The sequence below is a fragment of the Schistocerca nitens genome, chromosome 9 (assembly GCF_023898315.1).
Source record: "Schistocerca nitens isolate TAMUIC-IGC-003100 chromosome 9, iqSchNite1.1, whole genome shotgun sequence".
Lineage (NCBI taxonomy): Eukaryota > Metazoa > Arthropoda > Insecta > Orthoptera > Acrididae > Schistocerca > Schistocerca nitens.
In genome coordinates, this window is record NC_064622.1 from 338,053,828 (window position 1) to 338,068,388 (window position 14,561).

At 43.3% G+C, this 14,561-nt stretch overlaps 1 protein-coding gene across 1 annotated transcript in view; it reads left to right on the forward strand.

The window, feature by feature from the left end:
• The first annotated feature begins 12,226 nt into the window (after positions 1-12,226).
• Positions 12,227-14,561, forward strand: part of LOC126204225 (neuromedin-K receptor-like) — a 188,688-nt gene continuing 186,353 nt past the window's right edge. Inside the window, exon 1 of the mRNA XM_049938622.1 lies at positions 12,227-12,610. Within this exon, the coding sequence (XP_049794579.1) occupies positions 12,227-12,610 (384 nt within the window). The remainder of the gene's footprint in view (positions 12,611-14,561) is intronic.

The following is a 14,561-nucleotide window of genomic DNA, read 5'->3' on the forward strand; positions in this document are numbered from 1 at the left end:
ATGCATTACAAAACTACGCTCTTCCACTACCAGGTACAAAAGCCACAATGCACGTTGGTTGTGGTCACATTAATCACTTTACCAGAAAATCTGAAGTAATTTCTCACTTCTTGAATTCTTCATTTTGAATATCTATGACTTCCAACTTCCCTTGCTGTATGAAAACCATGTTTGCTACAGACTATGCATAGAAGGAGAACACTAACGTGTTGGACTGACGCAGTTTCAAAGCAGGTAGAGAAATAGGTATGTGGAGGCTCATAATCAAAATACAGCTGTTTTATTGGCTGATAGTATTAATACGCCTCAATCGAAAGTTCCTCTGTCTCTCACATTGCTAATGTTAGTAACAACACCAATCAGGTGCTATTGTAAAAATGTAACAAAGTAACAACGGTTAGTGTAATCACATTTTGGGGACATTCATATTTAAAAGTTGCAGATAGTTCATTCGCAGCAGCTCACACATACCAGAGAGCTACAGTGCCACAACTGCTGCGTCGCTGATGCCATCAGCATTAGAAAATGGAACACAGTAACTAAATCGCCCCAGGCAGCAAACGCTCTGTTCGTTAGCATCATTAGTCCACTTAGTGTCGTCCAAGGGTATAGAGAAATAGTTTTGTGTTCGTTTGCCGCAGTCACTACAAAATCTGAAGTGTTCATAGTTTCTAGTCCCTTTATTTTGAATAGTTACGACTTCTCTTCTTATACGGAAACTATATTTGTCTTAGGCTATGCCTTGAAGAACACTAAACTGCCAGGCTTAGAGATGAAGATCTAAGTATACAGTTTTCGTGTAGACAAAATAATACGAATAATGTGGATGTTGATAATAATAAGTATATTGTTGTATTGAAAGGTAAATCTAAACGAGCTCTGCACCTGATTCCAAATAATTTGAGGGTTATAACTGCAGGATGATCAGTTTACAGAGCATACTCTGTAATGCGGATGATTTCGCATCTGAAGTTACTTTACGCAATAAAATGACATTCACATTGCTTGTTATAAGGGAAAGTTAATTTGCCGACATTAGGTAAACTATATCAATCGGTCGAATTTCGTCCACAGGCGGTACTAGCCCATATTAATATGTGAAGCTCGGTGTCCTATCGTCAAAATTTCTTTGGATCTTTCGCCACTGTATGCCGTAAATCGGATCAATAGAGAGCTGATAGCAGCGGAGGGAACTGTGCATGCTGATAATGCCTTTGGACAGAGCATGGTAGGAAAATAGTTTTCTCGTTTTCAACACCATTGACTCGTCATGTTTTGATTAAAACTGTTTAACGCAATTTTCTTCATTGATTTGCAACAGGGTACTCGAGAATTAGCGCGTGTGATGAACGGTGGTCGTTCCGCTGTCATAGAACATTCTCTAAGCAGTTTGCGAACTGGTCAAGAGCATAAGGACTGGAATCACTTCTCAGATGAGACAGAGTACTGATGGCGATTGTTGGAAGTATACAGTGAATCACCAGTTGTCAGTCGCGTTGGTGGCGAAAAGGCAATATTTTACACATGATTTTCGTACCAATTCTGTGGCCATTCGGTTACATGAACGATAATCGGTGTGTCGGTGTGTGTCTTGATAGGAATCTAAAATGCACTGAGAAGAGCTGCTTACTTACTTTGACTGGAAAGAACGCACACATTTGCTGTACCAATCAGACTATCCACTCAAAATGCATCTGCGACTCAAGGGCCTCCACTTATAAACACTGCAGAGCACGTACCATCGGCCGACTCCACCTCCTCTATCTCCTCCTCATCTCTCTTATTCGCGTCCCCCCAGAGCTTCTCATCTGAGGACAACAATGAAAACAAGTTATATGCAGTTAAATTTATTGAAGCACTTGCATGATTCGAAATGCCTAGAAGTATTTTCAATTACATGGAAAGCATGAGAGATCAAATTCAATGGTATTAAACACTGTGATGTGCTCACCGTCTAATAGGTTTGACTCAATCACATCATCTTCCTCCGCTGCTTGATGTAGGAGTTAACCTGCTGATAGCAACTAAAAATAAGTTACACCATAGCACGTTATTATCTTCAATTACACAGTATATCAGCTGACTGAAGATGCTGCAACTAGGTTACACACCCCCACTGAACTCCACAGTGTCAGCTGTGGAGACTGTGTCCCGTTCCTCCTCTTCGGCTACATCCATCCACATAATAGTGTGGACAGACTCCACTTCTTCATCGATTCGTCCTGGAAAAAGACGAAAGAATCACAATGACTGTCTTTTGGACTGATGGACGAATAAACACATAGAATTGATAATAAGTAAGGAGTAAGTGAGTCTTACACCAAATCGTCAGAGCCCAGATCAACTCAACAATAATGTGGATCATTGATTGAATCGTGATGGCTGTTGATAAGCGACTCAGCTATGGATAGCCGCTCGGTGGGGGTTGGGGGTAGGGTCGTAGGTCGAATACATGCCTATTGGACGAGCTGCCCTGGAATTACCCGACTTGCTGTCGGTGGGGGTGTCTGGTCTGCTGGAATGGTTACTTTATGTCCTGCAGCTGCACAACAGACATTATTCACCAAACTTGGCGTGATAGTACTACGAGGTGCATTCAAGTTCTAAGGCCTCCGATTTTTTTTCTCTGGACAGGAAAGAGATAGAAACATGCGCATTGTTTTAAAATGAGGCCGCGTTCATTGTCAATACGTCCCAGAGATGGCAGCACCGTACGGCAGATGGAATTTTACCGCCAGCGGCGAGAATGAGAACTGCTTTAAATACTTAAAATGGCAACGTTTTCCTTACTTAAACAGCGTGCAATCATTCGTTTTCTGAATTTGCGTGGTGTGAAACCAATTGAAATTCATCGACAGTTGAAGGAGACATGTGGTGACGGAGTTATGGATGTGTCGAAAGTGCGTTCGTCTGTGCGACAGTTTAATGAAGGCAGAACATCATGTGACAACAAACCAAAACAACCTCGGGCTCGCACAAGCCGGTCTGACGACATGATCGAGAAAGTGGAGAGAATTGTTTTGGGGGATCGCCGAATGACTGTTGAACAGATCGCCTCCTTCTGTGGGTTCTGTGCACACAATCCTTCATGACGACCTGAAAATGTGAAAAGTGTCATCCAGGTGGGTGCCACGAATGCTGACAGATGACCAAATGGCTGCCCGTGTGGCATGTTGCCAAGCAATGTTGACGCGCAATGACAGCATGAATGGGACTTTCTTTTCGTCGGTTGTGACAATGGATGAGACGTGGATGCCATTTTTCAATCCAGAAACAAAGCGCCAGTCAGCTCAACGGAAGCACACAGATTCACCGCCACCAAAAAAATTTCGGGTAACCGCCAGTGCTGAAAACATGATGGTGTCCACGTTCTGGGACAGCGAGGGCGTAATCCTTACCCATTGCGTTCCAAAGGGCACTACGGTAACAGGTGCATCCTACGAAAATGTTTTGAAGAACATATTCCTTCCTGCACTGCAACAAAAACGTCCGGGAAGGGCTGCGCGTGTGCTATTTCACCAAGACAACGCACCCGCACATCGAGCTAACGTTACGCAACAGTTTCTTCGTGATAACAACTTTGAAGTGATTCCTCATGCTCCCTACTCACCTGACCTGGCTCCTAGTGACTTTTGGATTTTTCCAACAATGAAAGACTCTCTCCGTGGCCGCACATGCACCGGCCGTGCTGCTATTGCCTCAGCGATTTTCCAGTGGTCAAAACAGACTCCTAATGAAGCCTTCGCCGCTGCCATGGAATCATGGCGTCAGCGTTGTGAAAAATGTGTACGTCTGCAGGGCGATTACGTCGAGACGTAACGCCAGTTTCATCGATTTCGGGTGGGTAGTTCATTAGAAAAAAAATCGGAGGCCTTAGAACTTGAATGCACCTCGTAAATAGTTATGAGCTCTAAATCTATAACAGATGATAGTCCGCCCCCTCCTCCGCCCCCGCACCCTGTCAGTTCAATGACATAATTACGGAAAGGAGGCTTAAACGCAGAATTTTCAGAATGGATTCTTGATTAGAGGACGCAGACGTTCAATTTCATGAAAAGAGAAGGACGCGATCGGGCTGCTAACATGCAGAACGAGAAGCTGCCGTTAGAGGCTTCTTCATTCGCTCCTACTTCTCTGCGTGAGAGCTACTTGTAACTGACGAGCGCTCCGTAACCAATTAGTTCGCTCGATCAGAATGTCGGTAATTCATAGAAGCAGTGAGTATAATCAACAGCGAAAACTGTGTAACTCACCAGCCATGTAGTCTGCTTACTTCTGCAGTAAATTTCATTTTGTGTTTAAGATATGTATAAAGGCGGAGGGGTTCCTGTCGCTTACAAACCTCATACGCAACTTGTGTGTGTGAATGCGTGCGCGCGTGCACGCGTGTGGTGGTGTGGGTCGGGGGAGTGGGGGTGGGGGGGGTGGGGGTAAGCAATCTGTTCTTTAGGGCGCATGCACACACATATTCACTCACACAGAGTACAGAGTCCCGCGAACTGCAGACCACCTGAGAACTGTCGCTTCTACAAGAGAAATGAAGAGATCCAGTTTCGAAAGCAGATGGCTGACCCCACTCAGACTGCTAGTGCAGCCGCTGCATCCCTGTTTAGCTAGGGCTGACAAACAAGAACCAAAGAGCTCATAGCTACACTAGTCCATCGACAATGAGACTATTGCCTCGCTCAAAGTAGAAATTGTTTGTCTGGTGTCAGGTCATGGTACGGAGCTCCGCCCGCGATTCTGTAGATCAGGAGGTGAAACCATCCTTATTCTGAAAAAGTTCGCTCCACCTATTTCACTGGGTGTGTAGCACCATATTACTGTAATGAATAGAGTCAGACTAGTGCAGTAAATGTACGGGCTCGTTACATTCGAAGTTAGTAAACAGTACTTTAGCACTTTTCAGAGTATTTCAGATATCCATCAACCCTTGTAAACACACCAATTATACCCATGTATTTACTGTCGTTTGGGGGAGCACTCCTTAGCCATCGAACTCGACTGATCTCATTGCTGATTATGCAATTTACGGTGTTTCGCTGCTCTGACTGGGCACTAATTTCCGCGTAATAGTAGTTACAGCGCTGGAATGGGAACATAGTGCACATTTCGTTCGGTATCCATGTTATGTACTGCCGGATGTCTGTGTTTTACAACACTAGTTTGAGAGAGACTTGGTGGGATGCAGCACCTTCTGGAGCCGCTGACTGACAATACCTGCAGTCTGTTCTCGGATCTCATTGCGTGCAAGACCTAACGGTCAAATAGCTTCCCAAAACAGAAGAGAATCGAGACGCCTAGCGGTGTGTCTGCGGACATGCAACAATTTTTTCGGTCATTGTACACAAATAAACGATAACTGCACTGCTTCTCTAAAATGCGAATGTGTTGGAGTGTAAAGTTACTACGGTATGTGTTCCGCCATGTGCAAAAGAAAATGATGTGGGTGGGTTCAAATGGCTCTGAGCACTATGGGACTTAACTGCTGAGGTCATCAGTCCCCTAGAACTTAAACCTAACTAACCTAAGGACATCACACACACCCATGCCCGAGGCAGGATTCGAACCTGCGACCGTAGCGGTCGCGCGGTTCCAGACTTAAGCGCCTAGAACCGCTCGGCCATGGCGACATCTGTGGGTGGGAAGTGAACGAACTAAGTCTGATTGTAAAGGATATATAGATGTGGTGTGGAGAACTGTGATTTCAATACATGTCCAGCCTTTGGGTATAAAAGATTTTGCGTGGAAAAAAATGCGCCCAGCCTTAAAAGGATACAAATTTACGTGAGAAATTGGTACTTCCTGAGCTGCGGTCGTCATTTAGGGATATTTTCGATACTTCGCTCGTTGTCGAATGTCATATTGGCACACTAGTTTCAGGCCTATTTCAGACGTGCCTCGCTCTTGACAGGACATCAGTTGTGGCGCGTTGTTTGCAGCAAAATAGTAAAAAACGGGTGGAAGAGATATTTCATGGTTCTCTAGACAAGGGAAACGCATGATTATTATTAATAAAACCTTTATATGACTTTGTAGACTAAAAAGATGGTCTGGAATCTGTTATATAACTATCGGTATTTGTTTAAAAAATTAAAAAATTGGAGTTGAATTACCAATTACGCCTATTTCTTTTCTCGTTTTCACTTGTTCGCAGACGAGATAAGTTTGTAGTTACTCACCTACAGGCTGTGGACATGTCATCACTATACAAAAAATTTGGTAAGATGAATGACTTTACCACAGCCCTACATCACAGTCCTACACCATGTGGCGTTTAGCTTTCTGGCAGCACAATCCTGCACTTCCCACCTAGTGGTTAATACGCGATTAATGACATCACAACCATCCAGCAGCACGGCTTTAGTACCTCCTAGTGGAACGTTGTAGTTTTCTAATTAATTATATGAATCAATGCCGTACCTTATTACTAGCAACCACCATTTATAAAACCAAGTAAAGTTCTAATGAGAAAATCGATGCTGCGATTTCCTGATATGCTTTTCTTTTCCTTTTTTTTTTTAGAGTTACGACTCTCTCCTATTGTAACTACTCGCAAGAAAAACACGTCAATTCATCCTGGAACGATCGCTCATTGTTTGTTATTGGAAATTTTTGATACATTTCGTTAGTTCCTACGGGACCAAACTGCTGAGGTCCTCGGGACTTAGGCTTACACACTACTTAATATAACTTAAACTGACTGACGCTAAGGACAACACACACACCCATGCCCGAGGGAGAATTCGAACCTCAGACGGGGGAGCCACGCAGACCACGACAAGGAGCCACAGACCGAGCTGCTACCCTGCGCAGCGTTATTATAGAAGTCTTCTACCCACCATACCGTCAGGCACTTGCTAGATGATTGGGTGTTTAAGCACTAGTTCATAACAGGAGTTTATACTTATTTATCCCGAGATTTTCTTCAGTTTAGTAATATATCCCCTGTTTGCGCTACTGACGTTAGAGTATTCGTTTTAAAAGCTTAGGGCTGTACCCTTTAGAATCCGTCAGGTGTGGTACGTCGGTACAATATTCGTTGTATCAAGCATAAGAATCACACCTGGAGGATACACGATGGTAATACTTCATGCATAAAATGAGAGTTCATGTTCTTTTAGTCATTTCTTTAAAAAATCATCTCACATTGCAGCAGATGAGCTGTTAGGAACCTCATCGAAAGTTCGACTCCTCCGTAGGGCATGGGTATGTGTGTTGTCCTTAGTGTAAGTTACTTAGATTAACTAATATGAAAGCCTAGCGACCTATGACCTCGGCAGTTTGGTCCCACAGGCACTTACCACATATAAAAAAGAAAAAAAGGCTATTAGGACTGTCAAAGCTTTAGGCAGACACGCAATGAGTTACTTCACGAGGAGTAGGTGCAAAATTCCTCCACCTTCTATTCATCCAACGTCTGCACAGCAGAAATGTCACTCAATCAATACCAACATCCCTTAATGACAGTGTGAACGTAATCTTTCAGGAGCAGGTTTCAACTACCCACGCACACACTGCCAACAGTAATCGCAGGCCATTCTTCCATCTGTTCCTCCTCTTGAGTGACAGTCACTATCTTCCCTTTCTCAAAGACTATGATTTTCCGATCCGCCACACTTGCGTCCCTTTCATAGCGGTTTCTGCACTTGTGTTTCATACTCTGATCACGTGAACACTAGCAGTCTTTTACAACAGCAAAATACGCGTTTCTCACTGGATAATGTAACAAGCAAAATACTTTTCTGATCGATTCACTGTTTCATTGTACTTCTACAGCAGAAGGGGTAGTTAGTCTACGGGCAAATTCAGTTGTTAATCTAGGTACATGGTGATACAGAAAAACAGGAACTTTTGAAACGTGTAGTGGTAGCTGTATACAGTTATCAGTACTGTGAAACAGGGACCTTAGACTGTAAACGCTTGCGCCATTTAGTAATCATGGATCGGTGGAACCGTCAACAGATTGCTTTCGCCATAAAATGTTTCACAAAAACAGTGATAGCTTGGAACGGGCACAGAGTGAGTTTCGGCGTTTTTGCAGCTTAGGGCGTCATGGTCGGTTTTCCTGGAAACATGTGGCAAACACTTGAACTAAAGGTTTCGAAGGCACTGTATCTGTACTGAATCGTAAGCAAGCAAAGAGAGGCAGTGTCGGGATAGACATTTTGATTTAAAATTTCATCTGCAGATGTTGTTGAAAGTACAACTGAAAGAGAATGATTTTCAGTCGCAATTAGAATTCTGTCAGCAAATTGTGACAAACATTAACGAGGACAATGGATTTTTGGTCAGGTTGTGGATTTCAGACGCTTCCCATATTCCTCTCACGGTTGTGTGGATAAGCACAACTACCGTTACCAGGTAGACAACGATTCTAATGAAGTTCATGAACGCCATTTTCACGTCAGCGAGGTGACGGTATGGTGTGCAGTTTTGTCACATAGTGCCATTGGACCTTACTTTCCCGAAAATGAAGAGCGGATCACAGTGACTGACGATTCGGATCGGTATGTTGAGATGTTGCAATCTTCTGTTGCACCTGCACTGAACACTGCAAGTCAACCAATGGCAGCTGTGAGTGAACTGATCGGTGACTGTGTCATCTCAAGGTTCGATGACATTCCGTGTCCCCCAAGATCACCAGATTTGGCTGTCTGTCATTTTTTCTTGTAGGGCTACGTTATGAGTGGAGTCTACACCGCACTGCCGAAAAGAATGGATGAAATGAAACAAAGAATTCAAGACAAGATTCGTGGTAGCCAAACTGAGATCTTACAGCACTCAGTGAGTTAACTCAAGAGCAGATTGGTAGATACTTATAGGTGGATATCGTCAACGGGACGTAATTTTCAGACATTGTAAATTTGTATTACTGTCTCTTAAAAGAACAATAGTAATGGTTGGATTTCTGTCAATAATTTTTTTGTTGTCTAATTTTTTTCTGTTTTTAGTGGGTGATTCAGAAGATTCCGTTTCCTTGTGTCATCCTGTATTTATAAGAAAAAATCAGCTATTTGGTTACATATTAAAATTTAATTATGTGTGTATTATTATTAGGGGAACCTGAATGTAATGTCGTACCTGCGCATATAGATATTCGATTGTCACTTGTCATGACACTGTTCACTTCAGTTTCGTGCCAAAGACATTTTAAGTTAAGAGTAACTCGTTTATTCGGAAATGCTTAAAACTTAAATTTTGTTTTGCAGAGTTATATATCCGGTAGCGTACGTTTTTCTATTTCGTAACGGTAGTGACGCAACAGTTGGTACCGAAAATCTTTGCGTGGTTAGACGTTCGCTAAGTGGTTTCCCAATTTCGATTCTTGTATTATTGCTTTCTCCGACTCATATCGATCACAAAAACAGACAACTTTAAACAAACAATGACTTGTTAAGGACGGGAGTGGATGCAAATCCGTGTCAGACAATTGGGGATCTGTCAAACACTCTCAACAAACCTTGGTTGACCATGCAAGAGCTTTCGCGACAGACTGGTAAACACAAATATAGCTACATATCCATCAGATGCTTCACCGGCAGAATCCAGGTCAGTGGTTTGATCGCTTACGGCATCGAGACGTAAAATCGTTCTGTGTCATGATGCAGAACACAAAAGGTAATGGTTGTCTCCGAGTGGACAGCCACGAACTAAATCAGGTGCGTTGCGTTGTGCATTCGCGGGGTCGTTGATTTTGAAATGCTGAAATATGGAGAAACTGTGAATACAGTATTTTACTGTGAACAATTTGATAATATGATGCACGTAATTGAACTGACAAATGCCCCGTGGTTGCCAACAGAAAGGCGTTATTTTGGATCACAATAATGCAAGACCGTAGATATTTTTCCTAAAAACCGATTGCTTTTTGTCGAACTACCACTGAAAATTTGCACGGTAGATGGCAAACGTTTGTTGATAACTAGGGTGATGACATCATTGACTAAAAACAGTTGTTAACAGTTTATCTGTTGGAATTTAATTCAAAACTACGACATTTCATTCTGGCCTCCCTAATGAAATACACTGACGGCAAAAGGTCGCAGTTCCAAAAAAAGCATTCATGTAGGGTAATCAAATTTTGGGGATACATTCTACGTAACGTATTTAAGCAATTAACATTGCAAGATCCCAGGTTAATGTAAGAGCGAGGAAATGCATTGGAAATGTGAAATGCTGGTGTAATAATAACAAGTGTAACCGACAGCATGCTTAACGTTAGCATGCAAACATGCATATACTGTGTTTTACAGTTGCCACATGTTAATTTTTGGGATGTAGTTTCATACCTATTGTACTTGGTCGGTCAATTCAGGAACGTTTAATGCTGATTGAGGATGACGCCAGAATTGTCGTGCGATGGTGAATGAGCGTATGGCATTGGTGGCCGGGAGACCCCGCGCGGGGCGGTTCGGCCGCCGCTCCACAAGTTCTTTAACGCCACTACGGCGACTAGCGAGTGAATGAGGATGAAATGATGATGAAAGACACACAACACCCAGTCATCTTGAGGCAGAAAAAATCCCTAATCCCGCCGGGAATTGAACCCGGGACGCTACCGCAAGACCACTAGTCGCGGACGTCGTCCGATGGTGACCCATATGTGCTCAACTGCAGGCAGATCTGGTGATCGTGCATGGCAAGACAACATGTCGACATGTCGACACTCTGTAGAACATGTTAAATAACGGAATATGCGCGAGAGTTATCGTGTTGGAAAACACGTTTGGAACTCCGGTACCTCCTCGTTCAATGGCCACTGTAAGCCATCCGTTGCCATGCGTAAATGTATCGTTGATGTCAATACTAAAATTCAGTCTACATCCACAAAACACAGCAGGTCCATCTAGAAGAGAGTGAGCAGCAACAGATTTAATTGTATTCTTTTTCTTGTCTGCCGCTGATGTTGTCACTTCCACGTCTTCAATTGTTTTATATATTGTCTGTCTTGCGCGACGTCGTAGCCTTCTGTATCTCATGTTGTCACCGGAAAAGGTGTTATCTCGCCGTTACGTAAGCGAGCGATGCCTTCTAAACTGGTCAGTCGCGCTGCTGCTGTCGCACAGGCAACTGCATTGAACGCTGCCAAGATGAGATACAGAAGGCTACGACGTCGCGCAAGACAGACAATATATAAAACAATTGAAGACGTGGAAATGACAACATCAGCGGCAGACAAGAAGAAGAATACAATTAAATCTGTTGCTGCTCACTCTCTTCTAGATGGACCTGCGGTGTTTTGTGGATGTAGACTGAATTTTAGTATTGACATCAACGATACATTTACGCATGGCAACGGATGGCTTACAGTGGCCATTGTACGAGGAGGTACCGGAGTTCCAAACGTGTCAGGATTGGAAAGTTTTTGTGACAGAGACATCATCGCTTACAAGACCTATCATGTTACGGAAAATGCGAATAAAGACTTTGGAAAATCAACTTATATGTCACCCTCACCCTTTTTCCTTTATACACGTAATAGACGTAAGATATCTGTAAATGAAACTGTATTTATGTGGTGTAAGGGAAAAGGTGTGTGTGAATATGTTAAATTTGTTGGTGATTGTACACTGTATTTCCATAAATAAATTGATCTGTAGCGTAGCCCTGAATACGAGGTTAGGTTGGGAGTTTTATTTTTTTGGCAGGACGGCTATCCCTGGAACCGAGGCAGAATCAGTTTTCATCACAGAACACACCTCGACCCTGACATCAAATAAACTCTTATTTGACTCTTCCGAAGTGTCAAATGGCCGTGGCTGTGGGTAAGTGTAATGCCTGGCCATCTTGCGACCGTAGATTTTGGTGATCACCTTTGCCATCGGTCATGTACAGTGGGCAATTTCCTGCCAAGATTTTCTGCAATAATACACAAGGAACATCAAGCTTCTCGTAGCCCTACCACACGATCCCGTTCAAAGTCAGTTAAGTGTTGATAACGGCGGTTTTATCTCTTTAAAGACATTCTTGATTAACTTTCAAATCACCACGTCATATCTCAAAGGGAACTAACGCTAGTGTACTTAAAGCAAGCCTCATTAGCATTCCCACAGTGGCATTGCTAGCACCACTCCTATGCGACTTGAACGAAATTTGAGTAGACATCATCTTTCAGATGTTTAAACACTTCTACCAGCTTTTGTTTATGTCTTACAACTCGTTCTTGGCATTGCGAATTATTTTACCGTCAGTGTATGTGAGGTGACACCTCAGGTGTCCGAGGATGCGGCCACCCTGCAAAGTGCGGACGGTTTCCCGTCAGCGAGGTAACACAGGTGGGGTGGTGTTTGGTGTGCAGATGTCGGAGTCGCCGCCGCCGCCGCAGCTGCTCCTGGAGAACGCGACGTGGGACTACGACGAGGTGTGGGCGCGCGCGCTGGCCAACGGCTCGGCGGCGGGCGCGTCGTCGCTGTTCGAGGTGCCCGCCGGCGTCATCGTGCTGCTGTCCGTGTGCTACGGCTCCATCTCGGTGGTGGCCGTGCTGGGCAACGCGCTCGTCATCTGGATCGTGGCCACGTCGCGCCGCATGCAGAACGTCACCAACTGCTTCATCGCCAACCTCGCCCTGGCCGACATCGTCATCGGTCTCTTCGCGATCCCCTTCCAGGTACTCCAAGGATATACCGCCCAGTCTTTCCTCCATGCTGCACGGCCAATTAGGCAGCCACTGCACTGCACCACAGCAGATTGATAAAGCCCATTTGCGGCGTCCAGTCGGTCTCGGCCAATGGCATACATTTCTATCGCCAGTGTCGCCTGCATTCAGAAATTCCACCTCCCCATGCAAATCCTTCCCTTTTCCTCCTACCTCACCCATACATATGTACATACAAACACACACACGCTCTCTCTCTCTCTCTCTCTCTCTCTCTCTCTCTCTCACACACACACACACACACACACACACACAGCCTTTACTTTTTTTTATCAAGCGACCTATTGTCTACATCATTTTGTCCTTCTCCGCACAAGGCAGTCTTCTTCTGTATCTTAACAACTCGACCAAAAGTTTAATTGTCTGAACTTGTTCAGAAATTTTCTGTTTTCTGGCGAGCCCAGCTAAAGACGCACCTGACTACCAGCAACTCCCAGAAGTATTCTAAGACTACTGCCACCCTTTATCCAACTCTCAAAAGAATTCAGACATCACCACCCTAACCACTGTCACACTTAACTGGAACCGGCAACATACATTCTTGAAACTTCAGCATGAACCAGGCCTTTTTTCACTCTCCAAGCCGTGTGGGTGCTGTGTTGTCAGAAATATATGAATTATTTATATATAACTGAGCCATAGCAGTTTGGAAGTCATCTACCCTCTCTCTGCAAGGCTCCACTCCTTATTCCAATTTCTGGATAGCTATCCCGTGGTCTCCTACTTCTTCTACTAACTGCCTTAAATTTTCTACTGTCAAAACTCCATTTATTTTATTTAAAATATCTTCCTTGTGGTTTTCTTTATTTCCTTTTGAAACATTTAACTCTTCTAGTAACGACTGACTTCAATCTATAACTTTCTCCCCTAGGTTATTTTTGTCGCCTTCTGTTACACTAAGTCGTTCACTGATTGTAGTGAACTTCGTTTCATATTAGCCCTTCAAGTCCCGCATCGTCTGTATAGTGTGGACTCCAGAATATAAATTTGAATTCATGCCTAAATCACTGATTAAATAACATTGGAACACATCTAAAGTACGCTTGAATACCTCTCTTTCATTGATACAAGTATGAAAGCGTGACTGATGGACTGATAACTGTCATCGTCAATAATCAACAACCTAAGTTTTACCTGTAAACCAGCTGCTGTTTCCTCCATTAAATTAGCACTAAACAGTTGCCTTTCATGACTCTACACGTGGCTTTCACTTCTGCTCTCACATATCACAGTTGGCATAATTCCACTCATACACCAGTTACACTTATGTACAACAGGTAAAAACATAAAATGACAACGTGTCCACGTCTCTGTGTTCACCATATGGTTGTGCATCAACGTAAGAAAAGTGGATTTTCCTGCGTTACATTAATACCTTTTAAAATGTCAAGAGTTATTAAATCTGTCAAGTAGTCCATAGGTAAAACTGAACATCAGAAACAAATGGTAATATCAAAAGTCTATCGTAAGATCACTGTTACAACACACGTAATCATGTATGTCAAGTTCGGTCTTCGTTAGTGAATCATGACGTGAAATTATTTAAACGGACTTATCTCTGCAAATTAGTTTCAGTTACAACGTTTGTCAAGGGAGATAAAGCCGCGAATGAAACCCATTTAGCCCTTTGCAGTGAAGTAAGCATGTTTCTACTACTCGAGTTAAAAAGCGGAGCAAAACATTTGAATGCAAGTACAATATAGATGGATATATAACTATTGTCCTGAAATAACTCTCGCTAATCTCCATGTCATTTAATTTTATCTGTCTGTAAATGAAGTCTGCTGCGTATAGTTTTTAGTTATGTTCTAGCACTCATTGTTTTGTCAAACATGATGGCTGCCTCCAAAATAATTATCAATGTGATTCCGCTCCTCCTCACCTCAGATGTAACTGCAGCAGC